The 22315-nt window shown below is 44.5% G+C and overlaps 1 protein-coding gene across 1 annotated transcript in view; it reads left to right on the top strand.

Annotated features, from left to right (window-relative positions):
- LOC106570312 (neurexophilin-1) overlaps positions 1 to 4379 on the top strand; it is a 60036-nt gene extending 55657 nt beyond the window's left edge. The window contains exon 2 of the mRNA XM_014142500.3: positions 2095 to 4379. Within this exon, the coding sequence (XP_013997975.1) occupies positions 2095 to 2850 (756 nt within the window). The 3' untranslated portion in view covers positions 2851 to 4379. The remainder of the gene's footprint in view (positions 1 to 2094) is intronic.
- Positions 4380 to 22315: the final 17936 nt, after the last annotated feature.

Below are 22315 nucleotides of genomic sequence, written 5' to 3'. Positions count from 1 at the left end.
CATAGAGCATGTACAGCTCTCTCTGACCCAGCCATCTCCCTATACCTATAGCCTAGGCCCAGGGGAAGCCATCTGTCTGAGCCTGGCCTATAGTCAGCTGTGAGGCTCAGGCCTCTGCTGGCCAGAGTGCTGTCCATGTTTACCAGATGCACCGTCCGTCCCCCAAGGTAAACTACCCATCTGGCAGCACTGAGCCTCAGCAGACAGACTGGCCCATGGCCCATGGCCCAAAGCATGCTGGAAAATGGAGTCAAACACATTGGCCCAAGGCCCAAAGCATTCTGGATGATGAAGTCAAATAAACTGGCCGTGGACCCAAAGCTTTGTAGATCAACGTGTGTGTGTATATTGTGCTGTGACTGTCTGTAGAGGACAATGGACAAACAGTAAGTATGGATAAATATCCACATTTTAGAGTGCAATCACATCATGCAAATGAATAAGCTCAACAACAAAAAAATACACATTATTGCATATGCTATTAAAGGGAAAGGAAAGGGAAAGGGGATACCTAGTCAGTTGTACAACTGAATGCATTCAACTGAAATGTGTCTTCTGCATTTAACCCAACCCCTCTGAATCAGAGAGGTGCGGGGTGCTACCTTAATCGATATCCATGTATTCGGCCCTGTTGAGTAAGCTAATCTTCCTTCATATTTTATCTATGTTAATCTGTAAACATTTCCATTGACTTAAACCAGATGCAGAGAAGATTTCTGATCAATACCTTTGTATTGTATTCTCCTTATGTAATCAATGAAACTGTGTATGTTTAGTAGCAATATGTAGTTTAATGGGAACTAATGAATTTTGTATTTCAAGCAGTCAGGGCTTAAGGCTATTCTTCATACGCAGGTTCAGAGTGGACATACTGTACCCATGACCCTGTGGCCAATAGAAACGAGGCTAAAATAGAGGTTGTAAAATGTCACCTGTAACTACTATAATTATTCATTATAATCCACATAATTATTCACATTTCCTGTTGCTGCAGGATTATTTTCCTGTTGTAGCAAACTGGCTCAAGTTAAGATCCTACTTCTGGCCAGTGCGCAAAGAACGCTTCCTACAGAAATTATATCATAATGTTCTACTCTACTCCAAGCTAGGATCAAATGGCTTTTAATGTGCAATTCAAAACACACCCCAGGTCATTCAACGTTTTGATTTTTGATTTTATTTTTTCTCTACACCAAGCGCCTTATGGGAAACATATAGGCATATTTTCCCCCTACACAACGATATGTTTAAACCTGTCTGTAGGGAGGAAGTACATTCATGTCCAAAGGGCAAACTTATTGGTAGCGAAACCTTATTTTCTACATATCGACCCCGGAGGGCCTCGGCCCACAAAATGCAAAAACCCTGGGCAAGACAGATCTGCTGTCATGTCTTACAGTAGAAATCAGCCAATCAATGTCACTTTCCGCCGCCGGGGCCTGAATGAACCTAATTCCGCTCATCGTGGCTAAATGGTGAAAACCTGGAGGTTCATCAATCATCAATCCAAGCAGCGCTCTGTGCTTAATAGTCTGGTCTTTATTCACTGAATAGCCACTGCATTTATCTATCTGGGGGAGCCAAGTGGAAATCCCTTCTATTATGAGAGAGAGAGAGAGAGAGAGAGGAGAGAGAGAGAGAGAGAGAGAGAGAGAGAGAGAGAGAGACGAGAGAGAGAGAGAGAGAGAGAGAGAGAGAGAGAGAGAGAGAGAGAGAGAGAGAGAGAGAGAGAGAGAGAGAGAGAGAGAGAGAGAGAGAGAGAGAGAGGTGTTCTGTCTCTCACATTCTAATTCCCAAATGGGGGCTGTCTGCTACTTTTTTAAATTGAAGATCGCTGGAACGTGGATTACCAGTATCTCCTCTCCCCACTTTAGAATCCATTTTGATCGGTCAGTTTTGTTGAAAGCTATGCTGTGCCTGAATGTGAAGTCAATATTTCCCAAATCTGATATTAATATCTGCTGATGTGTCTCTTTGCCTGTTTAGAGAAATGTTTAATTGTCTCAAGTACTACCGTGACTCCTGTAACAACAGCCTCTAAATGTATGACAAACCAGGTAGTGAAACGTATCTCCTCTTCTCTCTTTGTTTCAGGTGACAAGTGTACATGCTTCCAAGGGAGACCTCCTCAAGTCGGGCAGCCCCAAGTCGACGTTAAAACACATATGGACAGAAAGCGGCAAGGACCTGTCAATCAGCAGGTTGCTGTCACAGACTCTCCATGGCAAAGAGAACACCACAGCCCTGGACCTGCGCTACGACACCCCAGAGCCCTACTCCGAGCAGGACCTCTGGGACTGGCTGAGGAACTCCACCGACCTCCAGGATTCTAGACCTAGAGCCAAACGGCGGCCTATGGTAAAGACGGGCAAGTTCAAGAAGATGTTTGGCTGGGGAGACTTCCACTCCAACATCAAGACAGTCAAGCTCAACCTCCTCATCACCGGGAAGATTGTGGACCACGGCAATGGAACCTTCAGCGTCTACTTCAGACACAACTCCACAGGCCAGGGCAACGTGTCTGTGAGTCTCGTCCCGCCAACGAAGATCGTGGAGTTCGACGTGGCAGCCCAGCAGTCCGTGATTGACGCCAAGGACTCCAAGTCCTTCAACTGCCGCATCGAGTACGAGAAAGTGGAGAAGGGCGCCAGGAACACGCTGTGTAACTTCGACCCGTCCAAGACATGTTACCAGGAGCAGACTCAGAGCCACGTCTCCTGGCTCTGTTCCAAGCCATTTAAAGTAATCTGCATCTACATCTCCTTCTACAGCACTGACTACAAGCTGGTGCAGAAAGTCTGTCCGGACTACAACTACCACAGTGAAACTCCCTACTTCCCCTCTGGCTGACCACTCCCACAACAACAACCCCAATGTGGAGCAGAAAGTTACTTAGTGGGGCTTCTTCTTTTTCCCCACCCAGAGAAATATATGTTAGCTGTAATGTTCTGAACATAAAAGAATGTGTAAAATGAATTAATTACCTATTTATGAAATGAAGTCTTTTGATGACAGTACAGAAAGTAAAGATTTATGGGGCAGTAATTTTTTTCTTTCAAATGTTGTACAAAACCATTATTATTTTTATAATTATAATTATTATGTTATTAGTATACAAATACTATGACTAAACAAATAATATTGATTATAATCCATTTGTTTTATTGTTTTCATACCTTTTTTCCATCAATGATTTCATAGATGCATAACGTGTACATATTTGAGGTTGATAGTTCCATTTGTAACTAAGTAAAATCAACATTTCATGTAAGTCTTATTAGTTTGTAACAACTTGTTTATGTTAATTTGCTTGGTCCAGTTTGTTCCTAAATGCTTAGATTTTCTCCTTTTAGTATTTCTTACTTACTTTGCCCCTTAGGGCCAACTTTCTGTATGAAAGTTCACTTTTGTGAGCTACCAATTGGACTGCAACATACAGGATCCTGTGTTTTGTTTGCACCTGCAATACTCTTCATTCAAAGCAGTTCAATTCCGCTCTCTCAGAAATAACAGTCCAGCCTCTTATCCTTGAAGGCCTTCAAGATCCCCACACATTTCCAAACCCTTCGACCCCAGAGGCGAGAGAGCTGAAGAAGAGGAGTGTGTCGGTGTGTAATCAAAGCATCAGGTGGAGATGGTCTCATCAGCCTGACGGACTTAGCATTGAGCTAGCATTGAGCAGGCTTCTCCCGCAGGCATGTTTTATAAAAAATTTATTAAAAAAAAGCATTTTACATGTTCAGAAATGATGCGGTTCATTCTTCAGCTTGTTTGGAGTGTCCCTGTATAAATCTTGGCTCAGATTATTATTAGAAAATCACAGCCTTATTAGGTTTATTGTTAATATTCAGTTATGATTGACTTGGGGCTTTGCTCATTGTCATTGACTTAATAAAACATGTAATGTAATGAATTTTATGTCTTAGAGAGCCTAATTTGTATGAATGGTTTGTATTGTACATAGTTTATCCCGAATTGAGCTGCGTCTGTATATGCCCCATAAAGCTGTCTCCCTCTTCCCACAAACTCTCTCTCTTTCTCGCTCGCTCACTCACCCTCTCACTCACTCACTCACTCACTCACTCACTCACTCACTCACTCACTCACTCACTCACTCACTCACTCACTCACTCACTCACTCTCTCACTCTCCCTTTCTCTCTGCCATTAATAGTCATTATTGGTTCCTCAAACAAAGAGACTGATGTTGCTGATGTAGACGTGAATCCTTGAAAACAGCTACCCTATACATACGCTGTAGAACTGTCTAAATATATTATACGTACTCATCAACTGTATGACTAAAACATTTATTTATGGGGGAACGATGGGACGGAGGTGTACATATGAATAAAAATACTGTAAGTTTTATCAGTTTAATGTTCTTGAGTGTGATTTCTTTATATGCATGTCTCAATGATGACAATGATGGTAGGATTTCAAGGTCAATAGATATTAAGGATATCTCAATTGCCAGACATTTAAGCATGTACAGTAATTATTCTCAACATAATTGAGTCTTCCAACATGTTGTACCTAATAGTGCATAGTATACATTTAATCGATTTCCTCAGTATTCACAAATCTCACTCCAAAGATACAGATCAAACTGAGCTCCATGCTTTTCTTAGGGCATCATAATGTCACATAATCTGTAACATTTTAATAAGATATATAAAAAGAAATGTTATCCTGATCTACCATTCCTTATAGAGCCTATAAATTCTGGAACTTCTTAGAATTGGGCCTTGATCTTCCTGATCAAGACAATAACTTTTTCCAACTTCATCAAAGCAAAACTGATCACACCATTCATCCAAATTCACACCAAGACCAATCAGAACACCATACAATACATATATAGTAAGCTCTATACTTCCTGAGTTTAAGCTTCAATTCTTCCCAGAGTCCCTCTGATCTCTGATACCATGTTTTCCTTATAGTCTACAGAGAGAAGTTGTGCATGGAAGCCAAGTTGTGTTCCAGTCCCTGTGAGAGAGATTGAGGAGATTGTGAGTGAGTGCCGTTTGGAGTCAATAGCAGATAGCAGCGTCTGTTGTGGGACTCCTCAGTGCAGTGGCACCTGCCATGGAAGCCTCGTAGTCGGCAGTTAGGATCAGCACTCGGCTTTACAGCGATTAGAACCCTCTGGAGGAGAAATCCGCTCCTCGCTGCGTTTATCTGGCTCACAATTTATCAGTAATTAAAGTGTGTGCCAGGTTTGTGTGTTCATCGGCTGTCTGCAGGGTGCTTTTACAGCCGGCCTCATTAAGGAGTAGGCCTCCTAAAGTTTAGCCCTGAATTATTCACTTTTAACAAGTCTACAGGGATGTACTCTAATGTGTGATATTTGGCATATGTTTTGAACGTATACACTCAAACATACTGTATTACAGACAAATTGCTCCACAAGGAATAGTGTGTCTACATATGTACGTATACAGCCAATATCTTTATCGGCAAGATAAGATTCAGGTTGAATTTATCTGACCAGACTAATCGAGACAATATTAAAGGGAAATGTCACCTCTGCGCTATTTCACTATATATGTCCATTTATATGTTATTAACATATATGTCATACAAATTTAGAATTTTTGTATGACATATATGAGCGTTTCTGTATCTCTGGGGTAGTAAGAGGCAATCAAGATACCCCTGGTTGTAAGCAAACAACAATATCCAGAATTCATAGCGATTTCAGGACGTGGAGGACCGTCCCATGGAGGTGTGAGAAATCAAAATGTCTGTAGCCAGAGGATTTCCAAACGGAACCGAATTCTCGACTGATGAGGTTGCCATGTCATCAAACGTTGAAAAGTGATCCTATTCTATCGATTTTCCCTTTCACTTCAAAGAGCATGCTATCCGATCAGCCAACATCAGCGCAGCAGAAAACAGGTCTGAGGAAACGTAGCTAACATTATCAGGGCAGCAGGTAGCCTGGCGAGTAGGAGCGTTGGGCCTGTAGCCGAAAGTATGCTGGGTCAAATCCCCGAGCTGATGTAACAGTGTAGGTTCCGTCCCTCTCTTCGCCCCAACCCGGGCTCGAACCAGGGACCCTTGCACACATCAACAACTGACACCCCACAAAGCATCGTTACCCATCGGCCACAAAAGCCGCGGCCCTTGCAACACAAGGGGAACAACCACTTCAGGTCTCAGAGCGAGTGACGTCACTGATTGAAACGCTATTAGCGCGCACCACCGCTAACTAACTAGCCATTTCACATCGGTTACACTCACCCCCCTTTTGACCTCCTCCTTTTCCGCAGCAACCAATGATCCAGGTCATGGCACCAATATAACAGTGTAGGTTCCGTCCCTCTCTTCGCCCCAACCCGGGCTCGAACAAGGGACCCTTGCACACATCAACAACTGACACCCCACGAAGCATCGTTACCCATCGCACCACAAAAGTCGCGGCTCTTGCAACGCAAGGGGAACAACCACTTCAGGTCTCAGAGCGAGTGACGTCACTGATTGAAACGCTATTAGCGCGCACCACCACCGTCTTCTGTGTTTACAAGTAGGCTACAACCTCTACTGTAGTTTTCTCTGTATTATGGAGTCTTAGTTGATTGGTCATGCAAGGCTTGAATTCTAAATTTGAGAAAATTAGGTATTAGTAAGGAGGGGATGGTGTGGGTAACTGATTGGTGTCTGTTGGGGGTCAGCATTGTGTGTGAAGGTTAGTATGCATGATCTTTTGACGAGGGGGGTGGGTGGATATAGTATGTTGTTTGAGTGTGCATTGATGGGGGCTAAGTAGTAAAATGTTGGCTAATCAACGACTACTGTGTCCTACAGACTAATCCTACTGATGATGACGATGACCTGGACACCAGCTTTAGTGGTACAGAGCCTGTAGACCCCTTTTGAGAAAACAAAATAACCAATGCACTAAACTGTCTACAAGACAACTGCTCCTCAAACTTTCCACACCCTTGCAGTCAGTTCCTTGGCCTGGAACTTGCCTGGACAGGGATTGTTAGTATACTCTTCTAGCCTATTCCCTCCATTGGTGGCAGTGCTTCTCCACTCAACAGCACAACTGTAGGTGCTCATACACAAAAATACACAACTCTACTGTCTACAAGTCAAGCCCCCCTCAAACATTTCACATCTTTGCTAACAGCCCGACACAAAATTATTGACTCTGAGTCTAACAAAACACATACCAGTCCACTGTATCCTTTTTAGTTTACACATTAACATGGTTTATTGTATGGTTACACATCCTCATGGTCAGTTTTCATGTTTTACACATCTTCATGATCAGTCTTCGTGTCTTTCCAGGATGCTTGCAGTACAAACACATCTTCTGCAAGAAGTCAAAGCAGTGGGTGGTGAAGAAAGTGTAGGAGAAGCTTGTCCACCTGGCTGTGGAGTGCAGAATGGACCAGACAGTTGTCTACGAGGAGACAAAATCTCAGCCCCCCAAATCCAACATCCCTGTCAACATCGCCACAGCGCCAAAGCTTACTAAACCAGCTGCCATTACCCAACACAAGAAGAGGTTCACCAGCTGAAGAACATTCTGGAACTTGCCTAGAACATTCAACCAACACAACATCCATATTCAGTTAGACTGATTTTACATTCACATTTACGTCATTTAGCAGACGCTCTTATCCAGAGTGACTTACAAATTGGTGCATTCACCATATGATATCCAGTGGAACAACCACTTTACAATAGTACATCTATATCTTTTTGGGGGGGGAGGGTAGGAGGGGAGGGTTAGAAGGATTACTTAATCCTATCCCAGGTATTCCTTAAAGAGGTGGGGTTTCAGGTGTCTCCGGAAGGTGGTGATTGACTCCGCTGTCCTGGCATCGTGAGGGAGCTTGTTCCACCATTGGGGTGCCAGAGCAGCAAACAGTTTTGACTGGGCTGAGCAGGAACTGTGCTTCTGCAGAGGTAGGGAGGCAAGCAGGCCAGAGGTGGATGAACGCAGTGACCTTCTTTGGGTGTAGGGACTGATCAGAGCCTGAAGGTACGGAGGTGCCGTTCCCCTCACGGCTCCGTAGGCAAGCACCATGGTCTTGTAGCAGATGCGAGCTTCAACTGGAAGCCAGTGGAGTGTGCGGAGGAGCGGGGTGACGTGAGAGAACTTGGGAAGGTTGAACACCAGACGGGTTGCGGCATTCTGGATGAGTTGTAGGGGTTTAATGGCACAGGAGCCCCACCAACAGCGAGTTGCAGTAATCCAGACGGGAGATGACAAGTGCCTGGATTAGGACCTGCGCCGCTTCCTGTGTGAGGCAGGGTCATACTCAGCGAATGTTGTAGAGCATGTACCTACAGGATCTGTCCACCGCCTTGATGTTAGCGGAGAACGACAGGGTGTTGTCCAGGGTCACGCCAAGGCTCTTAGCACTCTGGGAGGAGGACACAATGGAGTTGTCAACCGTGATTGCGAGATCATGGAACGGGCAGTCCTTCCCCGGGAGGAAGAGCAGCTCCGTCTTGCCGAGGTTCAGCTTGAGGTGGTGATCCGTCATCCACACTGATATGTCTGCCAGACATGCAGAGGTGCGATTCGCCACCTGGTTATCAGAAGGGGGAAAGGATTAATTGTGTGTCGTCTGCGTAGCAATGATAGGAGAGACCATGTGATGATATGACAGAGCCAAGTGACTTGGTGTATAGCGAGAATAGGAGAGGGCCTAGAACTGAGCCCTGGGGGACACCAGTGGTGAGAGCACGTGGTGCGGAGACGGATTCTCGCCCCGCCACCTGGTAGGAGCGACCTGTCAGGTAGGACGCAATCCAAGAGTGAGCCGCGCCGGAGATGCCCAACTCGGAGAGGGTTGAGAGGAGGATCTGATGGTTCACAGTATCAAAGGCAGCAGATAGGTCTAGAAGGATGAGAGCAGAGGAGAGAGAGTTAGCTTTAGCAGTGCGTGACACAGAGAAGAGCAGTCTCAGTTGAATGACCAGTCTTGAAACCTGACTGATTTGGATCAAGAAGGTAATTCTGAGAGAGATAGCAAGAGAGCTGGCCAAGGACGGCACGCTCAAGAGTTTTGGAGAGAAAAGAAAGAAGGGATACTGGTCTGTAGTTGTTGACATCGGAGGGATCGAGTGTAGGTTTTTTGAGAAGGGGTGCAACTCTCACTCTCTTGAAGACGGAAGGGACGTAGCCAGCGGTCAAGGATGAGTTGATGAGCGAGGTGAGAAGGGAGAAGGTCTCCGGAAATGGTCTGGAGAAGAGAGGAGGGGATAGGGTCAAGCGGGCAACTGTTGTAATATAATATAGAATGCCTAGTATGCTTACATCTGCATTGTGGTATACAGTGCATTCGGAAAGTATTCAGACCCCTTGACTTTTCCCACATTTTGTTACGTTACAGCCTCATTCTAAAATGTATTTGAAAAAAAAAACATTTTTGCCAATGTGTTGAACATATAAAAAAAACTGAAATATCAGATTTACATAAGTATTCAGACCCTTTACTCAGTACTTTGTTGAAGCACCTTTGGCAGCGATTACAGCCTCAAGTCTTCTTGGGTATAACACTACAAGCTTGGTACACCTGTATTTGGGGAGTTTCTCCCATTCTTCTCTGCAGATCAATCAATCAAATGTATTCATGAAGCCCGTTTTACATCAGCAGATGTAACAAAGTGCTGTACAGAAACCCAGCCTAAAACCCCAAACAGCAAGCAATGCAGATGTAGAAGCACGGTGGCTAGGAAAAAGTCTCTAGAAAGGCAGAAACCTAGGAAGATACCTAACTTTTTACTGTATCCAACTAACATCACTGCACCATATTCCAGAAAAGGCTTGACCAGTGTACTGTATACTATAACCAGATCTTCAGTGGGTAGGCCATTTCTGACAAGTCAAAAAGTGCAGGCATTTTGCAGCCTTCCTCACTCACTGACTGCTCCACATGTGTGTCACCACTGAGGTTAGTCTAGATGAAAACCAAGATACTTGGTTGTTGTTACCACTGGTACTTCCTGTCCTCTTAGGATTAGTGGTGTAGGTTGTGGATGGTCTCTAAAAAATTTCCACAGACTTTTTCCCATTCAGGAGCATGTTGTTGGATGTGGCCCACTCTTCCAGCTGCTTTGCCTCCAAGCCCATTGAAATGCCCTCTTGGATGCTGGTTAATGGTATGGCTCGGGAAAGCCCTACATCATCTGCATACCCAGTGTCCAGTGTGTCAATGAAGACAACTTTTCGGGTGGACATGTGAAGGTGAAGCCACGCCCCCTTGTGGGACACCAGAGGTGACCTCTGACCCAGGGCTAAATGTACCATTTGTCATCACCCTCTGCCTTCTTCCGGTGGTGTAGCTGTGGAGCCAGGCTAGTAACCTTGGACACAGTTCAATGTCAGACAGATGTTGCAGGAGCTTTGCGTGATCTACTCGATCAAAGGCTTTGGACATATCAGCAAGTAACACCCTCCCCATTGTTGGTTTTCTGGAGTCTGTGGCTGTCAGCCAGGAGTGTGTGGCTTTCACAAGGCCAGTAGTAGTGCTGGACTTTGGGAGGTAGGCATACTAATTTGTGCACTCAGATGAAACTGTTGGTTTGAAGTGGCCATTGAAGCTAATTATTTAGCAGTCTCAGGTAGACAGTACATGGTAACATAGCTCCCGTGAACCTGGAAACTAGCACCACTCCCATTTTGAAAAGCCTGCCTTCGAGTCTGGGGAAAAGGAAGTATGGCTCCCATCAGGCTGTAGTCTTTATAAAGCTAGGGAAAATGAGTCAACCTAGATATCCTGCAATGTCCTGACAGATAGGAACACCGTTGAGACATGTTCAATAGCTCTAATGAACAAGGACCGTCATATCTACTCACGTGATCACCTGATTGTGCAATCTGCGAAACATAAAGACCACAATAATTGCTTCAATACATTAATTCATTCATTTTTAGATCAGACAGCAGACTCAATCAACCAATGACTCAATCAACCAATGATGTCATTGGTTGAACTCTCCCAATGCTAAAATGAGAAAATACAGCTATAATGCATAGTTATGTCTGAAATACCCTCTCATAATTCTGTAGGGAGACTGGAAAAACACACCAAATAGTGTCTAGTGATGAAGATTCCCTTTAACGTGACCATTACAGTGAGGGAAAAAAGTATTTGATCCCCTGCTGATTTTGTACGTTTGCCCACTGACAAAGAAATGATCATTCTATAATTTTAATGGTAGGTTTTTTTGAACAGTGAGAGACAGAATAACAACAAAAAAATCCAGAAAAATGCATGTCAAAAATGTTATAAAATGATTAGCATTTTAACCTCCCTGGGCAAGGTGGGACGTTTGCGTTCCACCTAGTCAACAGCCAGTGGAGTCGCGTGGCGCGAAATACAAATACCTCAAAAATGCTCTAACTTCAATTTCTCAAACATATGACTATTTTACACCATTTTAAAGACAAGACTCTCGTTAATCTAACCACATTGTCCGATTTCAAAAAGGCTTTACAGCGAAAGCAAAATATTAGATTATGTCAGGAGAGTACCCTGCCAAAAATAATCACACAGCCATTTTCAAAGCAAGCATATATGTCACAAAAACCAAAACCACAGCTAAATGCAGCACTAACCTTTGATGATCTTCATCAGATGACACTCCTAGGACATTATGTTATACAATACATGCATGTTTTGTTCAATCAAGTTCTTATTTATATCAAAAACCAGCTTTTTACATTAGCATGTGATGTTCAGAACTAGCATACCCACCGCAAACTTCCGGTGAATTTACTAAATTACTCACGATTAACGTTCACAAAATACATAACAATTATTTTAAGAATTATAGATACAGAACTCCTTTATGCAATTGCGGTGTCAGATTATAAAATAGCTTTTCGGCGAAAGCACATTTTGCAAGATTCTGAGTAGATAGCCCGGCCATCACGGCTAGCTAATTTGACACCCACCAAGTTTGGCCCTCACCAAACTCAGATTTACTATAAGACAAATTGGATTACCTTTGCTGTTCTTCGTCAGAATGCACTCCCAGGACTTCTACTTCAACAACAAATGTTGTTTTGGTTCCAAATAATCCATAGTTATATTCAAATACCTCCGTTTTGTTCGTGCGTTCAGGTCACAATCCGAAGGGTGACGCGCGAGCGCATTTCGTGACAAAAAATGTCAAAATATTCCATTACCGTACTTCGAAGCATGTCAAACGCTGTTTAAAATAAATTTTTATGCTATTTTTCTCGTAATATAGCGATAATATTCCAACCGGGCGACGTTGTATTCATTCAAAGGCTGAAAGAAAAAAATTGAGAATTCTCATGAATGCGTATCTCCAGTGTCACTGTTCCCAGCATGACCACTCACAAACAGAGCTGCTGTACTTAGCCCAGAGACTGCAGACACCCCATTACACTTTCTGGCACCTTCTGAGAGCCAATGGAAGCCTTAGAAAATGTCACGTTACAGCAGAGATGCTGTATTTTTGATAGAGATGCCACAGAAGGAGAACAAATTGTCAGACAGGGCACTTCCTGTATGGAATCTTCTCAGGTTTTGGCCTGCCATATGAGTTCTGTTATACTCACAGACACCATTCAAACCGTTTTAGAAACATTAGAGTGTTTTCTATCCAAATCTACTAATTATATGCATATTCCCGTTTCTGGGCAAGAGTAGTAACCAGTTTAAATCGGGTAATTTTTTTATCCTGCCGTGCAAATACTGTCCCCTAGCCCCAACAGGTTTTAATGAGGGAAATAAGTATTTGACCCCCTCTCAATCAGAAAGATTTCTGGCTCCCAGGTGTCTTTTATACAGGTAACGAGCTGAGATTAGGAGCACACTCTTAAAGGGAGTGCTCCTAATCTCAGCTTGTTACCTGTATAAAAGACACCTGTCCACAGAAGCAATCAATCAATCAGATTCCAAACTCTCCACCATGGCCAAGACCAAAGAGCTCTCCAAGGATGTCAGGGACAAGATTGTAGACCTACACAAGGCTGGAATGGGCTACAAGACCATCGCCAAGCAGCTTGGTGAGAAGGTGACAACAGTTGGTGCGATTATTCGTAAATGGAAGAAACACAAAAGAACTGTCAATCTCCCTCGGCCTGGGGCTCCATGCAAGATCTCACCTCGTGGAGTTGCAATGATCATGAGAACGGTGAGGAATCAGCCCAGAACTAAACGGGAGGATCTTGTCAATGATCTCAAGGCAGCTGGGACCATAGTCACCAAGAAAACAATTGGTAACACACTACGCCGTGAAGGACTGAAATCCTGCAGCGCCCGCAAGGTCCCCCTGCTCAAGAAAGCACATATACATGCCCGTCTGAAGTTTGCCAATGAACATCTGAATGATTCAGACGATAACTGGGTGAAAGTGTTGTGATCAGATGAGACCAAAATGGAGCTCTTTGGCATCAACTCAACTCGCCGTGTTTGGAGGAGGAGGAATGCTGCCTATGATCCCAAGAACACCATCCCCACCGTCAAACATGGAGGTGGAAACATTATGCTTTGGGGGTGTTTTTCTGCTAAGGGTACAGGACAACTTCACCGCATCAATGGGACGATGGACGGGGCCATGTACCGTCAAATCTTGGGTGAGAACCTCCTTCCCTCAGCCATGGCATTGAAAATGGGTCGTGGATGGGTATTCCAGCATGACAATGACCCAAAACACACGGCCAAGGCAACAAAGGAGTGGCTCAAGAAGAAGCACATTAAGTTCCTGGAGTGGCCTAGCCAGTCTCCAGACCTTAATCCCATAAAGAAATCTGTGGAGGGAGCTGAAGGTTTGAGTTGCCAAACGTCAGCCTCGAAAGCTTAATGACTTGGAGAAAATCTGCAAAGAGGAGTGGTACAAAATCCCTCCTGAGATGTGTGCAAACCTGGTGGCCAACTACAAGAAACATCTGACCTCTGTGATTGCCAAAAAGGGTTTTGCCACCAAGTACTAAGTCATGTTTTGCAGAGGGGTCAAATACTTATTTCCTTCATTAAAATGCAAATCTTTTATAACATTTTTGACATGCGTTTTTCTGGATTTCTTTGTTGTTATTCTGTCTCTCACTGTTCAAATAAACCTACCATTAAAATTATAGACTGATAATTTCTTTGTCAGTGGGCAAAACGTACAAAATCATCAGGGGATCAAATACTTTTTTCCCTCACTGTATATCTATTCAGTGACAGACACATATCAAGACAGAATTTGATGATCAGGGATGGGCAATTGGTCATAAACAGACATAAATGTTAGTAGTTCTTGCAAAATGAGTTACCAGTAAGTCATACTATTCACTGACCAACACTGGGCTTTTAGTTAGTCTCTGTGTTATCTGAGGCTTCATAACAAATCAGAATGTCCTTAATAAATTTGCTTCAATGTGCAACAACAACATGTCTCTGCATGGCCCATGCTGTCTAGTTGGAGTGAAAACTGCATTTTGTCCTATGGTGAGAGAGAACACTCTCATCTCTCTATAACCCCCAGCAGAATCATAATGAAGTGACAGAATAACCAAGTAGACTATTCATTCAATTATGTCTTTCTGTGTGACACTCCTTCAGCCACAGCTGCTCCCTAACCTCCCTCTTCATTCACAGGCAGGCAGATGTATCATAAGCATTTCATTTAAGCGTTACTCAATACAGGTTAAGTGCTAAACACAACGGGGTGATGAATGTCTTTAATACATGCACGTCAGATTTAGAGTTTTAGAGATGGGATCGTCTTCCCCCTTGTCGGCAACACAGACAGGCTATTCCCATGAGAAGGCACATCTCTGGAATCAGGAAGTCTGAACAATGAGTTTGGGATCCTGCCCACATTAAACTACACTCTGCCAATCCTATCCCCATCCAGTCCCAGGATACATCCCAAATGGCACCCTATTCCTTAAATAGTGCACTACTTTTGACAAAATCCCTATTGTCCCTGATCAAAAGTAATGCACTACATAGGGAAGAAGGTGCTATTTGGGACAGAGGCCCAGTCCCATCCAGCCCTGAACAGTTTTCCCTGAGCAGAATTTCTTCCTTTAATCAAAGTCAGAATGGAAAAAGGACCTTGCGTGTCTCTGGGATATTTTTCCATTAACCATTTTGACACATGACTGACTGTGGGGGATTATTGTTTTTTGAAGAACTATTAACAGCTGTACATTTGCATTTTAATACAGTTCTCTTCGACTACTAATGCAATTTTGGTTCTTCAGCTTTGTGGCACCGCCTTGTTCCTGGAGCAATTCGGAGTTACTGCAGAAAGGCCCTCCGGCTTTAATCATTTTAATTGCCATGAAAAATTTGTTTCCATTAATCACTCCTGAATCTTCGCAACTGTGTTCCTCACCTGCCACCATTACTGCTCACCTCCAAATTGTTGCTCATCATTTCCTGGAAAGTTTAGGATTGGACGATGGTGGTGGCTAAATTACCACTGAATTTGAAATGGCAAATAAAGCTCCACTGCAGGACACTTCCTCCCTCATAGACTTTTGTTCTTCAGGACTTTGTTTTTGTTCTAGGACTGAAACATCCTCAGGACATTTCCACTCAGAACAGATAAGACAATAAAGTTCACACTTGACTATATAGTGTTTGTTCATTAGTTGAGCTCATTTATCGGTTCAGGTAAAATTGCCCTAGAGCTAATTTGAATTACTGAGAAGAGACATAAATACGCTCATGTTATGTTAAACCTAAATGTGTATTACTTTGTTTCCATCTCACTTCCTATTGGTTGCCAATGAGTCATCATCCACTGTCTGTGCCCTGAAGTCTCTGCCCTGAATGTCTGTGTGCTGAAGTCTCTGCCCTGAATGTCTGTGTGCTGAAGTCTCTGCCCTGAATGTCTGTGTGCTGAAGTCTCTGCCCTGAATGTCTGTGTGCTGAAGTCTCTGCCCTGATTGTCTGTGCGCTGAAGTCTCTGCCCTGAATGTCTGTGCGCTGAAGTCTCTGCCCTGAATGTCTGTGCGCTGAAGTCTCTGCCCTGAATGTCTGTGTGCTGAAGTCTCTGCCCTGAATGTCTGTGCTGAAGTCTCTGCCCTGAATGTCTGTGCACTGAAGTCTCTGCCCTGAATGTCTGTGCACTGAAGGGTCTGCCCTGAATGTCTGTGCGCTGAAGTCTCTGCCCTGAATGTCGGTGCGCTGAAGTCTCTGCCCTGAATGTCTGTGCGCTGAAGTCTCTGCCCTGAATGTCTGTGCACTGAAGTCTCTGCCCTGAATGTCTGCGCTGAAGTCTCTGCCCTGAATGTCTGTGCGCTGAAGTCTCTGCCCTGAATGTCTGTGCGCTGAAGTCTCTGCCCTGAATGTCTGTGCACTGAAGTCTCTGCCCTGAATGTCTGTGTGCTGAAGTCTCTGCCCTGAATGTCTGTGCTCTGAAGTCTCTCTGAGTTCTCTTATACTTGGTATTCAAGCCTCTTATATTTGATATTCAGATGTAACATCTCCTTTGGTTTGAGTGAGGAACAGGATGAGAAATCATTGACCTCCATCAGGAGAGAGAGAAAAACAACCTTTTATTTGAAAGTATCATCAGGAGCAACTGCCACTTCCACTCCTGTTATTTCCCCCGTACTACCGGGAAGGCAGCTGAAGGCCATAATGCATTTCTCATAGGAGCAGAAATTTCATATCAATTTTCCATGACATTTTCAAGCGGAGATTGAAACGGGAATCAAAGTTCTGGTTCGTAGGTGTAATTTTGAGCATAGAACGTACATGCCAGACAGTGGATGGTTTGTAACGCTATGTCAGTTCTTCAAAGTTGTCTGAATTTACTTCCGACATCTGTTTTTTTTTTATCTGATTAAAAGTCATACTAAGTAGTAGTTTAAATATAATCAAAGCAGTATAACATTTATTTTAAAAAGTAAAATTTAAATGTCTATATTTAGATTTTTTGAGAAATAATATAGTCATTTGTTCTGTCTTGAGGCAATCGTTGTAGCTTGTCTAACTTTCTCTAACTCCTCCCTCTACTACCTCACCTCCCTCCCTTCCTTCCTCCCTTCCTCCCTCCAAAATCCATTAAAACTAAATGAATAACTCTAAGTGACAGAGAGATAAAAGGTTACCCTCGCACTTAATAATAATAACCGTTTCCCAGAGGGAGCCAGAGTGCCTGACTTCCAGAGTGTTAGTCTTTCCTACCCGTTGTTTGTTATTCTTATTAAAACTTCAATAACACCATAAAAAATATATTAATGAATACTGATTGTGTCTGAAAGAGAGAGCACAGCCTCAGGGCTTTGTAAGGAAGGTTGTCTGATTAAACCTTATAGTATTTTAATCTTGTTTAGATAAATTAATTACTTGGATAAGTACACACCCTTTATTCACCTCATCCAGCTCAGCCTCATATAGACTTCCTCATCTTTCAACCTTTTTATTCGAATTTAATCAGAATCTTGCTTTTATGATCAAATCCCGACCACTCGAGTCTCGTCTAGCCTACATAGCTACAAACACAGACCCAACTTTGGCCTCTGGGAACCGAAAATCGAACAAAAAAACAAACATTCTTAGAGACATTTTGAATTTTATTTTTGGATTTAAATGGGGATATCTGAGTTAAGCCTTGAGGTCATTATTCTGGGTCATTGGATCCGGTATAGGCAGATTGAAATGTGTTCGCTTGTTTGTCTCTCCATCTCTCTCTCTCTCCATCTCTCTCTTTCTCTCCATCTCGCTCTCCCTCTATCTGTCTCTCTCTCCCCATCTCTATCTCTCTCTCTCCATCTATTTCTCTCCATCTATCTCTCTCTCTCTCCCTCTCTCTCTTTCTCTGGGTTCTATTGACCAGGGTTAATGAAGTGGACTCCAGAGGAGAGCCACTTTGTGTGGGACGTCAATATAACCTGAGGGTTATGCTTCAATGTTTCATTATATTGTGGATGATATTTATATATATTAGAAGGATATTTATGTATTATTTATGAATGCAGACAGATGCCCCTGTGGACGTGTTTATGTGAGTACAATTTAAACTGTACAGTTAATATTATATAAAGATGTATGATATATATTACCTTGATATATAGTGACATTTCAATGTATTCATGTATATCAATGTATTAATGTATGCACCTGGGGCTATAACATCAGTAAAACTAAAACAATATTACATTTACATTTATTGATGCATGATAATCACGACAGTGGTGTAACTGAACCAAGGGCCAAATACAATCTGATCGTGTTTTGTCCTCTATGCACGTTTTACAGGCAATGTACCTGTATTCGTGGAGACCACATTCATGGTAAAAGCTGCATATGTTGGCTCAATCGGAAATGGCCTTTAATCGTCCATCGCGCTATAACGTGGATCTGCTGCTGCCCGGATTGAATCTAGGCCCAATGACAAGACACAGAGCAATATTCTTGTTCATAAATATATATTTTCATTAATCTCTTCAATCTTAAAATCTGGTTGTCATTCGTTAAAAGCCAATTTCTGGTTATATTCAGGTATTGTAAATGTAATTGAAGAGAGTTCACCATCTGGGCCAACAACAACCTTGAGAGTGACCTGACCGCTGCTTTACATTGGCTAATTTCAAAGGGTCAGAGGTCCCTTCACAGTTGAGAGAGTGATCTATACACATTCTTATGCACGTTGGCATGAAGTGAATAACCTGTTATGGCGTCCACGAAAAGAGACTGATATACATAAGTGTTATCTGATGTTTTGGAGTGGACACTGAAGGCCATATTCTCTATATTTGAATCAATAAAATAAGCTATACCTTGTTTATTTTTTAATTTACACATATGAATTGAGAGGGCACCTGCCCCACCAGTTTCAATAGGCATAACACCACTAATAGTAGGCCTACACACAGTGAATATGAGCCAAACATTTATTAATGCTGATTCCAGCCAAAGTAGAAATGGTGACTGACTCTTTTTTCTCCCTTTTGTCTCTGCTTGACGAGGTTATCAATTACAAAAATAATTGAGGGACGCATCGGGTGAAGAGAGAGAGAGAGAGAGAGAGAATGAGTTGGTGGCAAGAGTAATACAGCTGTTTGGATTCTTAGAGCCGAATGTACTCCAGCCTCACCTATAATGGGATTACTGTAGCCTCTGGTGGTGCTGTTACGGCTGGCGAAGGATCAATCGCAAAAAGGCAAGAGTATATTAAAAGGATTATAGATTAGCAATTAGATGTCTTCTCACTGACTGGGGGTATAGAGTTCTGACTGGGGGTAGAGAGTTCTGACTGGGTGTAGGGAGTTCTGACTGGGGGTATAGAGTTCTGACTGGGTGTAGGGAGTTCTGACTGGGGGTAGAGAGTTCTGACTGGGGGTAGAGAGTTCTGACTGGGTGTAGGGAGTTCTGACTGGGGGTAGAGAGTTCTGACTGGGGGTAGAGAGTTCTGACTGGGGGTAGGGAGTTCTGACTGGGGGTAGAGAGTTCTGACTGGGGGTAGGGAGTTCTGACTGGGTGTAGACAGATGTATTTTGACTCCTACCAGTGTATAGCTATGGCAGGCTCCTCTACCTAGCTCTGTTCCTGCTGCCAAAAATAAATTTGCTTCAGTTCAATTGATTGATCAAATCATTACTACTTACTTCAAATCTAATTTTATTTGTCACAAGCTTCATAAACAACAGTGAAATTGTCACAACTGTCGTCATGGAGAGAAGAAGTGGACCAAAATGCAGCAGAGTTAGTGTTCAGCATCATTTAATTCAAAAAAAGATCACTGGAACACTACAAAACAAGAAAATACCGACAGCTCAACAGTACTGACAGCATAACACACTGAACAGAAACAATTACCCACCACCCCAAAGAAAAACACACACTCCTATATAGGACTCCCAATCAAAGGCAACTCAACACACCTGCCTTCAATTGGGAGTCCTAATCACCAACGCAACCATTCACACACACAAAAAACCCTGCCACATCCTGACCAAAACTAAGTCCAATTGCTCCCTCTGCTGGTCAGGATGTGACAGTACCCCCCCTCAAGGTGCAGACCCCGTAATGCACCTTAAAAAAGAAAACGCAACAAAAAATCCCCAATACCCCAACAAAACCAATAAACAATAACCCCTAAACAATAAGGGAGGGAAGGGAGGGTGGCTGCCGTCAACGACGGCACTGTGCTACACCCTCCCTCCCCAACCCACCTATCCTGGAGGTGGCTCAGGTGCGGGACGTGGACCTCTCTCCACCTTCGGCGTCGCCCACTTCGGTGGTGCCGATAGCGGCGCCGGGCAGACGGGCCACTCGGGCTGACCCTGGCAGACGGACCACTCGGGCTGGGCCGGACGACAGGCGGGCCACTCGGGCTGGGCCGGAGGACAGGCGGGCCACTCGGGCTGGGCCGGAGGACAGGCGGGCCACTCGGGCTGGGCCGGAGGACAGGCGGGCCACTCGGGCTGGGCCGGAGGGCAGGCGGGCCACTCGGGCTGGGCCAGAGGGCAGTCGGGCCACTCTGGCAGCTCCGGGCAGTCGGGCCGCTCTGGCAGCTCCGGGCAGTCGGGCCGCTCTGGCAGCTCCGGGCAGTCGGGCCGCTCTGGCAGCTCCGGGCAGTCGGGCCGCTCTGGCAGCTCCGGGCAGTCGGGCCGCTCTGGCAGCTCCGGGCAGTCGGGCCGCTCTGGCGTCTCATGACTAGCGGGCGGCTCTGGCGACTCATGACTAGCGGGCGGCTCTGGCGACTCATGACTAGCGGGCGGCTCAGGCGACTCATGACTAGCGGGCGGCTCTGGTGACTCATGGCTAGCGGGCGGCTCTGGCGACTCATGACTAGCGGGCGGCTCTAGCGACTCATGACTAGCGGGCGGCTCTGGCGACTCATGACTAGCGGGCGGCTCTGGCGACTCATGACTAGCGGGCGGCTCTGGCGACTCATGACTAGCGGGCAGCTCTGGCGACTCATGACTAGCGGGCGGCTCTGGCGACTCATGACTAGCGGGTGGCTCTGGCGACTCATGACTGGCGGGCGGCTCTGGCGACTCTTGACTGGCGGACAGCTCTGGTGACTCTTGACTGGCGAGGCTGGGCTGACCTACTAGACGCCTGATGCGTGGGGCTGGTACCGGACGTGCCAGCCTGGAGACACGCACCTCCATGCTAGTGCGTATAGCGGGAAACACAGGACCGTAGAGGCGCACTGGCGGTCTTGAGCGCAGGGTTGGCATCACCCCTTCCGGCTCGATGCTCACCTCGCCCTGGCACATGCGGGGCGCTGGTACTGTGCCTACCGGCCTGAAAATCCCAGGCCTCACCACAGCCCCAACCCCAAAGCACGGGACCTGTCCAGTCTGTCTCTGCCCTACAAGGGTACGGGGAGCTGGCCTGGGGCTCCCATCTCGTCCCACCAATCAGCCCTTGTGCCCCCCCCAAAATAATTATTGGGGCTGCCTCTCGAGTTTACTAAACTCCTCCATAGCCCTGGAAACGCTCCTCCTTATCTCTGCCCATGTCCATCCTTCCTCCTCGTTCCCCTACTGCTTGGTCCTGGTTTGGTGGGTAATTCTGTCACAACTGTCGTCATGGAGAGAAGAAGTGGACCAAAATGCTGCAGAGTTAGTGTTCAGCATCATTTAATTCAAAAAAAGATCACTGGAACACTACAAAACAAGAAAATACCGACAGCTCAACAGTACTGACAGCATAACACACTGAACAGAAACAATTACCCACCACCCCAAAGAAAAACACACACTCCTATGTAGGACTCCCAATCAAAGGCAACTCAACACACCTGCCTTCAATTGGGAGTCCTAATCACCAACGCAACCATTCACACACACAAAAAACCCTGCCACATCCTGACCAAAACTAATCCAATTGCTCCCTCTGCTGGTCAGGATGTGACAGAAATGCTTACTTACAGGTCCTTTTCCAACAACGTAGAGTGAAAATAATAGAATAAAAAATAAAATAGTGACATGAGAAATAAATACACAGTGAGTAATGAATAACAATAACGAGTAAAAAATAACATGGCTACAAACAGGGAGTACCAGTACCGAGTCAAAGTTCAGGGGTACGAGGTATTTGAGGTAGCTAGGGTTGGGTAGGTTACTTTCTAAATGTAATCCGTTACAGTTACTAGTAACGTAACTTTTGGATTACCCAAACTCAGTAACGTGATCTGATTACATTCATTTACTTTTAGATTACTTTCCCCTTAAGAGGCATTAGAAGAAGACAAAAATGTATGTTACCAATTGAACAACATCAATTGCAGGATAAATCAATTTTAAAGTTTACATAGCTGGCCATATATGGATGCAACATTTTACTTTATGGGTTGGTTATGTAGGCTTCTTCTAACCCATCGCTTTCTACTACATATAATAATACGATTAAATT

The sequence above is a fragment of the Salmo salar genome, chromosome 14 (assembly GCF_965601325.2).
Source record: "Salmo salar chromosome 14, fSalSal1, whole genome shotgun sequence".
Taxonomy (NCBI): Eukaryota; Metazoa; Chordata; class Actinopteri; order Salmoniformes; family Salmonidae; genus Salmo; species Salmo salar.
Note: the sequence above shows the minus strand (reverse complement) of the source record. Positions and strands in the feature narration are given on the sequence as shown.